The 10,843-nt window shown below is 40.5% G+C and overlaps 1 protein-coding gene across 2 annotated transcripts in view; it reads right to left on the bottom strand.

The window, feature by feature from the left end:
- Positions 1–532: 532 nt before the first annotated feature.
- Positions 533–10,843, bottom strand: part of lmx1bb (LIM homeobox transcription factor 1, beta b) — a 46,899-nt gene continuing 36,588 nt past the window's right edge. For both annotated transcript variants that reach the window (XM_032516691.1, XM_032516690.1), the window contains 6 exons: positions 8,991–9,223; positions 6,329–6,504; positions 5,611–5,688; positions 5,149–5,215; positions 2,930–3,091; positions 533–1,752 (listed from right to left, as the gene is read on the bottom strand). In XM_032516691.1, the coding sequence (XP_032372582.1) occupies positions 1,595–1,752; positions 2,930–3,091; positions 5,149–5,215; positions 5,611–5,688; positions 6,329–6,504; positions 8,991–9,223 (874 nt within the window). In that variant the 3' untranslated portion in view covers positions 533–1,594. The remainder of the gene's footprint in view (positions 1,753–2,929; positions 3,092–5,148; positions 5,216–5,610; positions 5,689–6,328; positions 6,505–8,990; positions 9,224–10,843) is intronic.

Below are 10,843 nucleotides of genomic sequence, written 5' to 3' on the forward strand. Positions count from 1 at the left end.
TGTCATCGTCTGTAGTTTTCCGCACTGCCAACAGTATCTGGAATGACTTTCATTTGCATTTTAGTGTTCAGATTAGCTGTCTCACATTTTTCTATTCTTTATTTACAGTTTTTTTAAATGATATCAGATTGCTAGTCAATGCGCACACACATGCACCCATGGCAACCCTGAAATCAGAGCCCAGCGAAATGCTAGTAACAACAATGTTAACATGCTGTTGTCTAGTAAGTATGTACGTTTACCATGTTCACCATCTTAGTTCAGCGGGTTAGCATGCTAACTTATAGTAGCACTAAACACATGTACCGCCGATGGGAATGTCTTGGAAAGCATCGGTGCAAGATGAAAAGTCAGGGGATAACCAAAGTCATTAGGATCAAATCCTCTGTGGAAAATGAATGTACGTACCAAATTTGGTAACAATCATCCAATAGGCCAACCTTGAGCCACGCCACTAACTTGGCTAACAAGGCCCCTGTAATGAACTATAAAAAAGGCTGTTCACTGAAGCAGGTGACATTTTGGGACTCGACATGTTCACCATATGAATGATGACTGAATGGCATTTATTTAATGTTATCAGGAGAAAGACATTGTTTATTCATCAAACCAGTCAACTTTGGTCAATTAGCAACTTTAACATTTTGAGAATGCACATATGACAATGACAACAAAAGGTTTATGGTCTGTACGAAATAAATAGCAACATTGCTCATTTACAGCTTGGCTGAAGAAAAAAAAAATGAAACAAAAGGGTTAATCTTCATATTAAAAAGGCATACAAATGAGCTGTGACACTCATAAACTCGCTAATTGCTCAACAACAACAAAAAATGCTCTCCTTTTTAAATAAAGCTTTTCAGTTTTAATATGCACCTTCAAGAGCCTGTTATAGTTAAATAAATAGAATGCTTTCCATTTTGTAACATGCACATCCAATTTGCCTGGGGAAAGTATTTACACTTTACTGATCCTACTTGTCCAACAAATTCTCCGCCTTTTTTCTCCTCTAAACAATTCTTTCTCACCACAAACTCTCATACATACACAACTGTACAGTCACTCTTGCAGACATGCTGCACCTATTTACTATCAACACGATATCTAAACCTATTGAAAGTGATCAAAATGCTAACGGTGAACATGGAAACCCATGTAGTGGAAAGAAGAAACAGTCCAAACACCACATCTTAACCAAGGGCGGGGGCTTACAAAAAGTTTTAGTTTACAATTGATCATGCACTGTATAAATTCACTGTGTTATTTGGTTTTGAGGGTGTGTAATCAGTGGCTTCAATATCTACTACGTTTTTCTTTAAAGGAACAAAGAGCATCTCCTGTGACAGATAAGCAATCCTACCGAATAATCTCTAAACAAAATTTAAGTTCCCCCCCCCCCCCCCCAGAATCTTCACTGTCGAACAACTGTGGTTTTTTTTTTTTAACTATCTTTGAGTAAGCTTTCAGCAAATAACCAGGAGCTACTGTGAGGTTTTCTTCTGTCGTGTCCATGTTGGTGTGGAAACTCCTGGCCATCGCGCTTTCGGTTGAGATGGGCAGTTTATTCTGTGCTGTTTTGTTTCACTCTTCTCTTTCATGATGCAAAGTAAGAGTTCTGCATGGAGTAGAGGCGGTCGATGGGGTTCCCCACACGGGCTTGCATGGAGTTGACGTCCGACGATGCCATGAAGCAGTCACTGAGGCTGGTTAAAGACGTGTCGCTGTCTATGTCATGGAATGCGGAATCATTACCTGCAGAGAGAATGACACAAAGATCGGACCGTCAGGATTCGGTGGCAGAGGCGTCATTCGACAAAACAACACCCCACTCTGACTGTGAAATCAATGCAATCTTGTATTTCAGATTTATAGCGGCTTTGGGAAATTATAATTACTAATAGTCACTTTGAGAAATGGCTGTTGTGTGTCATCACAACTGGGAGAGCTGTTTTGTTATATCAAAGATATCAAAGCTCACTTTTTGCTGCCCTCGCTGGGACAATTGCGGTGTATGAGGGAGCATGTAAACAAGGGGCATCCTCCTAAAAGATCTGGTTAATAGCAACCGCTTCCGCCTTTCATAAAACCTCAACATGTTATTTCTCTGGAGGGAATAGTTAACTTTATTACACTCTGGATCTTAATGATAGTGTTGCACAAAATGGGGACAGTGTTTTGAGACGTATCTTTTAATGCCTTGCCAATATTGTTCTTTTCCCCAAACCAAAGGAGTGATGAGACTGGGGATTTGGTCTCTTACTACCGAGATGAACTAAATGGAGGCAAATTATAAGGAAGTTATGAACTTCAGGAAATGGTCCCTCTGGGGCTTGTTGAGGACATCACTCAGAAATGTGTTATTCCAGTTACATCCTGTGGACTAACACTTGATTGACTAATCCCCCCCCCCCCCCCCCCCCCCCCCCCCCCGCTCCTTCTTTGCATTTTAATTCTTCCCTGTATCACACAGAAATCAGGGACTTGTTGTTTTCCCATTCTGATTCATTAGCTCACACAACCCTCAATCATTGTCTGGAGTGCACTTCATCTCAAGCTGTCTTACACTGACCACATATTTTTCACCACCATTGGAAAACATCATCAGTAACAGGGCATGTCTCAGAAGTGGAGACAGAGAGATAAAACCATATTAAACAGATTTAAGAAAACCATCTTCAAAACCCAATGGCTTACGAGCGCGTTTGTGTTATCTCGTGTGGGAGGAGAAGCTGCTCGTACGTCTTTGTGACTGGCTTAAATCAGGAGAGCTGTTGCCTGAACACATGTCCCACACTGGGGAGCTATGAGGTTGATCAAGGGACAGGCATGTCTGTGTTTTTTAGAATAGGAGTGGGTGTGTGGTGTGCTTTATTTTATTTATTTTTTTGGTAGTGGGGGTGAGGGGGGTTGGGAGTTGGTAGATGCTCACCATATGGGTTCATGTGGTCCCCGGGCATCTGTGGGGGGGTGAGCCCCTGCTGGAACGGGTCTGTGCTGTAACCGTTCTGATCCATGGCGACCAGCTGCTGCTGCGGTGGAGCCAGCGGTGTGAAGGAGTTCATCATTCCCTCCATCCGATTGGACATTACCTCTGCAAGGCAAGGAGAGCAGACCATTACAGAAAATGAAAAATAAAAGAAAAAAAACAACAACCTTTGGGATGAATCTACAGAATGTAAATGTATCAACGCACAATGGGCACACACGTGGGACGGATCAGGGGAAAAACATGATGATGAGAGCATTAACAGCAGGTATTAAGAGATTCTTCCTGGTAGATTCCCATTTCTACCCGGTAATTTTAGATCCGCAAGCTCCCCTAAATCTTTGTGTTAGAGTTGCAACTAACAATTAGTTTAATATAGTTAATTAATCTGTCAATTATTTTCACAATTGATCAATTAGTTGTTTGGTCAATGAAATGTCAGAAAAAGGGGGAAAAATATAAACCAGTGTTTTCCAAAGCCCAAGATGATATCTCCAGATGTCTTGATTGTCAACAACTTAAATTTACTGTCAAAGAGGAGTGAAGAAACCAGAAAGTATTCACAAATTAGGAAGCTGTATCAGAGAATTTTTACTTCTTTTTGGGAAGAAATGACTCAAACCGATTAATAGATTATCAAAATGGTTGCTAATTAATTTGAAAGAATAACAACTAATCGATGAATGAAGGAATCTTTGCAGATCTTTTTTCTGTTTTGCACTTTTCTTAGACTGTCCGAGCAAAAGCCGTGACACAAATAAAGGGAGTCTGGTGCTTGTGAGATAGCCATAATAACATCCAAATACCTGGATTTCTTGCTTGCCTTTGTTAGTATTTCCATGGAAACCTAGAGTGGTCTTTCCTGTGGTTTCCACAGTCCCCTTCACAAACACTCCTCTTGGCTAACTGACTTGTGAGAGGGACCCAAAACTCTTGTGGCTTCATCACTACAGCCCATCCCCCCTCTGAAATTTCTTTTGCAGTTGCTTTGCAAAATGACGTCTGCCATTCATTTTGCTTGGCTTTCAGACAGAATTTCTGACTTGCTTTTGATGTGAAGTCTTCTTGTTTACACAGTAAGACATATGCAATATGTTGTAACTCATTAATTTGTGAACTATTTTCTCACAACACAAGTTACAATTTGACTATATTGCAACAGAACGCAAAGAAGAGAATAAGCTCCTCTTGTCGGATTCAGTGCTTTCCATTGCTGTTTTTGTTATTGCTGTTTGGCAGTCACCAAACAAGTTCTCATGCATGAACAGCTTCTAAATAGCTAGATGTCAACATTTAAAGCAATACATTGCTATGGTAAGAAGACCAGCTCCAGACATGTTTTATGGCATACACATTTTTTGCTTTAAAGGGAACATGTCATTCTCATTTTCAGGTTCATACTTTGGGTTTGACTAGAACAAGTTTACATGCTTTAATGTTCAAAAAACACATTCTTTTTTATCATATCGTCTGTCTGAATGTACCTGTATTCATTATTTTTGCCTTATACGCTCCGTTTTAGTGTCTTTAAGTCGCCCTGCCAAAAAACCCCAGTTTGTTCTGATTGGTCAGAATTTCCGACTTTCTCATCTGCGCTCTCTGAGTCTCTGCAGCATCATTGCAGCTGGGGAATGACTGTAACAGCATTGTAGCGGCAGTTTATTCCTATGTGTAGCCTATTTGTGACATCACAACCATACGGTAGTCCTGATGGTTTGTTTGTGAATACGGGCTATGTACATTTCTCTATGGATGGATATTTACACAATATTAAGATGACACCACAACCTGCTTTATAATAAAAAAAACACATGTAAATCACACTATTTACAATATGAGAAATATATATTTCTAAGTAATAACTTTTGTGTATTTGATTGGGGTTTTTTTTCGACAAAGAAGTTCAATTGCCTGGATAAAAATGACATTCCTCTTTCTCCTATATTGAAAAACCAGACCCAAAGTCTGCACATACGTCATTCTGCACAGCGAAGCTCACACCAAAAAATTGAGTAACAACAAGAAAACAAAGGAGGGCTTTAAAGCATTGAAAATGTGAAAGACTAAAATGTGGCAGTATATCTACTCAAAAGGTTTCCCAGAGAAAGAGCTTTGAGACAATGAGCTCCCATTGTATGTGCAGGGTAAGTACAGTTTCGTACCTTGGCCAAGTCTCTGAGAATTCTGTTGTTCTTGTTGTTGCTGCTGTCTTCTTGCCAACTTCTTCATCTGCAACGGAGGAGTCAGAGTTGTGAGCAACCCCCAAAACTAACATGCGCTCTTTAATTTAAAAAGGATGCTCCTCGCTGTTCACCCTCAAATGAACCGCGCAGAATCAGTATCTGAGTGCACTTCATTGTCAAGTATCAAAGGTTTTTCACAAGATAATAATCAGAAAAGAGGAGGGCGTAGACATTTAATGCAAGAGTGAGCGAGATTTGCAACTCCTTGGGCTTTTATATTTTATATATATATATATATATATATATATTTTTTTTACATTTGTGAAAGGAATGCAGCAATAAGTTTAACACACATAGTTGAGGTGATTTATTAGCTGGACTGTAAGATGGAACAAGGCTGCTGTATGCAGACACAACATCTATTTCATCCTGTCCTCTCACCTTAGCTCTCTGGTTCTGAAACCAGACCTGCACCACCCGAACACTGAGTCCCGTCTCTGCAGCCAGCGTCTCCCTCACCTGAAACCAGCAAGACAAAAGATTTACAGCATCCCACTTCAAAACAAAACATTACACAGCACACTGAAATACTTAACATATCCTCCATGTTTGCCTCTTTGATTTGCTTTGATTTGCTTTAATTTCAGTGGCTTTTTTGGACCTCTTTGCTTATTGCCTCTTCAAAGCCTCGGCCGGGTGCAGCGCCTGTTTTAGGGCCCGGGCTATGGAGGCAGTTCTCCTATCTCAGTATGACATTTGGTGCAGGCGGTCTGCGTTACACCAGCCTGCCTCAGTTAACATAGAACAGAAAACTGCTTGCCACTTCAAAGCGCAGCTCTTAGGTGGGGGATTTTTTTAAATTTGAGAATTTTATTTGTAAAACTACTGAAGGGCTCGTGGTCAGCATCTAAGCCTTCATTACCACAAATGGAGACCAGGGAATATAAATACTGTATGTATAAAAAATGACATTTTCCTCCCAGGTTATCTTTTGTTATTAACAATTTTTTATTTTGTCCTAAAACAAAACAAAAACAAACAAACCTATATATACATCTCTCCACAGCCCATGGTTTCTTAGGAGCCCTTCAGAAAGCTTAAGTAAGTTTCCCTATTTTCCAGTGTAAACTGCTCGCAGGTTATTTAAGATTTGCCTTACCTTTCTGCAGGGCTTTGAGGAAACCTCAAAGGAGGCCTTGAAGGCCCGTCTCTGTTGTGTGGTCAGGATGGTTCGTGGCCTTTTTGGCCTCCTGGGATCCTTCCCATCATCCCCCTTCCCCTGGCCTCCTATGCCTTTCTCGGGCTTGATGTCCAACTCCTCATCGTCACTTTTCTCTGCAGAAAGAGTAATTTTTCTAAATCATCAGCAGAAAAAGCTTGAACTGACTACACCCTCTTAGTCAGTGACAGTCCGCTGATAAATATATTTTTGTTCTTCCCCATTCCGGGAGATTCACACACCACAAGTGCATAATCAAAGGAGACACATGTGTTTTTGATACTTATGTAATCAATTCATTACAAAAAGGAAAAGGTCACATGTATGATTAGACTTACAGAAGGCTACGGCTCTTGCTCTCGGAGAGCACAATGAAATATGCACATTTGTGATTGAACTGGACACTGTGTCATATGTAATGTATTGTGCTCAGCTTTGTCTGATTTACACTAAATCAATCTCTGATAAGAATACTACATCAAGTGCAACATGAAAAAGGCAACGCAAGTACATGTGGGAAATGCATCTCCTGTGACACAGAAAGAAAAAACCCTTTTTATCTCTCTCTTTCAGATCTATTATGACAACTTTCATACTTGCTAGTTTTTTAATGTCAGAAGCAGGATATTATAGTTTGGGGAAGTAAAGCGGGTGCGATTTCTATGATTCTATTCTACAACATGTCATTAAAACGTATATATTAGTGTAATTGGATTTCGTTTTTTTGTTATTTATTTTGTTTTACGTTAATGCCAGCTTGCTGTTTGCAGCTATTACATACAAAAACTACAAATTCAATACTGCCCCAGAACAATTCCGTACTTCAAGAGTAAGTCTAAAATTGAATGCAGTGATGATGCATTTTATGTACTGTCGGAGCATGAAAACAATGTGGAACTTGAAAACCTGTTACACACACTGTATCGTCAAGGTGTGTCCTCTTTTGAGGGCAAAGAAGAATAATTTTTTATAAATAAAAATAAATCATAATTACCTCTGATTTTAAAACAGTTGGTGGGTGAATTAAAGTGGCATGATATGCTGTATAGCATGAAATATGTAACTTAAATAAGTTTCACCTGCCACAAATGCCACAAAGCTATGTAAACTTAACAGGAAAAATAAATGAATGACATAAAAAACAAACTAAATTCTCCTTTAATGTGAAGCTGAAAACAAGTGTTTCCAAATGTAAACCGGCTGTGTTGTTAATGAATCCCAATGATTTTGGGGTCTCGATGCTGTAAGGAGAACCATACATGATGACTCAGTGTCTCCTGTTATCTGCTTCTGATAAGTATATACATTTCTTCTCCAAAAACCTACATTTGGTCTGCCACATGCCGAGGTTAACCTCCTTCATGTCAACCTTCATGTCAACATTTTCTCCATCTTGAAAACTGTAGAGATGCACAAAAGACATGCCTGTGCGACGCACCGGGACACGAAAGCGAGGAAGACGCAGAGCAAACATTCCCACAAGTTGACAAACTTGACACAGGCACAGATGTATTTGACAAATTCCCTCGCTTTTGTGCATGTCTAAATGTGAGCCAGATGGTAGTGAACAGTGAGGTTTGGCGAGATGCCTCATTGTGTGTGGAGGCTATAGGCGAGGAACACTGGAGCTGATAAGAGCTGGGGCGCAGGCTTTCTGCAAAAAGGCCCCAAATCCCTCTGTCACTCACCATGATGCAGTGATTTAATTCTTTCCAGCACCAGATCCTGCCCACGCATGGAGAGCCATTAATACAGGGTGGCTTGGCTTCATCCTGTTTCCACTTCCTACTGTATCATAAACCAACCCGCTTAAATTACAGTAGAATGCTACAAAATCCACCATTGAAAAGCTGCAGATGGAGCCATATTTTTGAAAGTTTTTACTGCCTAGGCTGCGTGCAAGCTATCTGAATAATCTCAGATGTTCAGCAAATGATCTGGCAACTAATTTAAGGATAAATTAATATTGTTCTTTTCCTTTTAATATTACAAACTAAATCCAGTTAGTAGGGCTGAGACGATATGCTGTTGTCTCGATTCAATTCTTTCACGATACATGGGTGCCGAGTCAATTTATTTTGGGATTTTCATAAATTGCGATTCTAGAAATATTGCAATTCGATAGTATTGAGTACTGCAATTTTCTTTTCCTTCTTTAACAAAAACAAAAGTTGAATTACACTTCGAGAGGCATTATATAAATATAATGAGACATTTATAAAAACTAATTGTAGAACGCCCATCAAATGTCAGTCCAACATTTATTTCAATTGTAAAGAAGTACAGGGATTTTCTGCATTTCCTGCTTTTGCTCAGTTTTGCTGGAAACAGATAAATCAACGATTATTTTTTTTTAATTAAAAAAATATTGATTCTAGGCAAAATTATAAATTTTAAAAGTGGTCCGCAAAAATATCACAATACGTACTGTACGTGAATCAAATTTTTGCCCCAACCCCTACGAGTTAGATTCAGTCTCTATCTCTATGTTGGCTACCACTGTGATGGAACCGAGCATACAGAATACAACACTGTGGTGCCATATGATGATGGCACCGCCGTGTTGTTCTCACTCTGGTGTGAAAGGGTGCATAGGGCTCACCTGAGTCTGAGTCATCCGGGCTAACCGAGCTGAGTAAGTCCTTCTCCCTCTCATAGTCTATCTTGCACAGCAGCTGACCCTCCTTCAGGACAAACTCGTCGCCCTTCCTCAGCTGCCGGTCGCACACGCAGCAGCAGAAGCAGTTCAGGTGGTAGACGCATTCCAGGGCGCGCATCACAAACTCTGTGGGGGCGATCTTCTCCATGCAGCCACTGCACTTGGTCGCAAACAACCTAGAGAACGAGAGAGAACGATGATTGTAGGTGTGCTGATGACAGAGACGTTTCTTTTGTTTAAAGGCAACACTGTGTAACGTCTGAAGAGATTGAACTTTCATATTTTGTACATATGATTGGCTGAATCCTTGGCGTAGTTTTTCTTTTTTTGGGTGGGGTGCAGGGGCTATGCACCCCACACCAAATGTAAAACGTTTGCAACTAATGAGCTTGACACTCACGCATTGTGTTTTACGGCACGCAGCATGGCTAGTGCAACTGGTAACTTAGACAATGCAGCTACCAGTACAGCTGAGGCCAGTTCATAGGAACCTTTTTTTGCAAATTATTCCCACCGTGTCTGAAAAAACAAGCCTAAATGTCAGCCACATCAGCACCAATTTAAAACGTCTATGCATCGATCATCCGAACCAGTCTTGGAAAATGTCTGAGAGTGAATGATGATCACAATAAATCATTAATAAAGGGTAAGACCAATCTGACCAAAACAGCCATTTTAACATTTAAAAAAAAAATGGAAGCAATGAATAAGTCATTTTGACACTGAACACTGCCTACAATTGCGACTTGTGGCCCCTATGGCTGCTTTTTCAGCTAAAGTCAGGATCAATTTAAAGGAAGACCATGTACCTTTTAAGAAAAGAAACAACACACTTTTTGTCTTACAAATAAAAGGCAGAAATGATAATCAATATAATGCCCAAGTCCCATGGCTTTATTTTGTCCTGTAGCTCTCTGTTCTTGAGTTTCCCATTAGGGGTCTTTTTGACTAAGAGTCAAGTTGGCTTGCTGATCCTGTGGGCAGCCAAGGCGGTGACTCCTTTTGGCAGCAACTCATCTGTTAAAATTTCTAGGGTGGGCCCACCCCGTGTAATTCCAAGCAAGCTCAGTCATGGGCACCCAAACCCCCTCACAAGTCTAAGAATGAGGCTGGATCATTTTCTAGTGCAGTGATCACCCAAAACCTGATGATCCCAATCAAGACTTTGCTGTCCATTTACACATTTCTTTCATATCCATGTCTATCTATATGCATCAGATAGCATATCAGAGGCCATGATTCATATCTAACTGCTGGGCTGCCCTCTGGTCTCTTCATATTTAATCCTTCTGTCTAATATCATGCCTCCATGTCGCAACACTGCCTCCATCACCATTTCCTAGACAACACCTCCATCTTCTTTTATATCCTTTCAGGAAGATGTTTGCATTGTTTTATTGCTGACTGAGAGGCATTTAATTTATTCTCTGTTGTTCAGAGGAAGCCACATTAAATGGAGCAAGAAGGCAGGGAGTGTGGTTGATCTTGTCCAGCCGTAAAGCTGGATTTATTAGTGGCCTCTTTGTTTGCCCTGGTCTGGAAGACAGCTGGCAACTGCCTATCTATTTGTGGCGAACATCTATTTCATTGTGCAAGGCAGGGAGGCAGCAATAGGAGCAATTGACATCATCGGGTGGTTTCGGGACAGGGATGAGCGATAGTGATGAATATAATGTGTAAATATGAGCGGAGGGAAACCAAAGGATGGTTTTGTTATGGTAATGCTGTTATAGGTGCTGATTGAGTACTGATACGGTGTGTTGTGTGTGTGTGTGTGTGTGTGTGTGTGTGTGTGT

The sequence above is a fragment of the Etheostoma spectabile genome, chromosome 5 (genome assembly GCF_008692095.1).
Source record: "Etheostoma spectabile isolate EspeVRDwgs_2016 chromosome 5, UIUC_Espe_1.0, whole genome shotgun sequence".
In the NCBI taxonomy this organism is placed as follows: domain Eukaryota; kingdom Metazoa; phylum Chordata; class Actinopteri; order Perciformes; family Percidae; genus Etheostoma; species Etheostoma spectabile.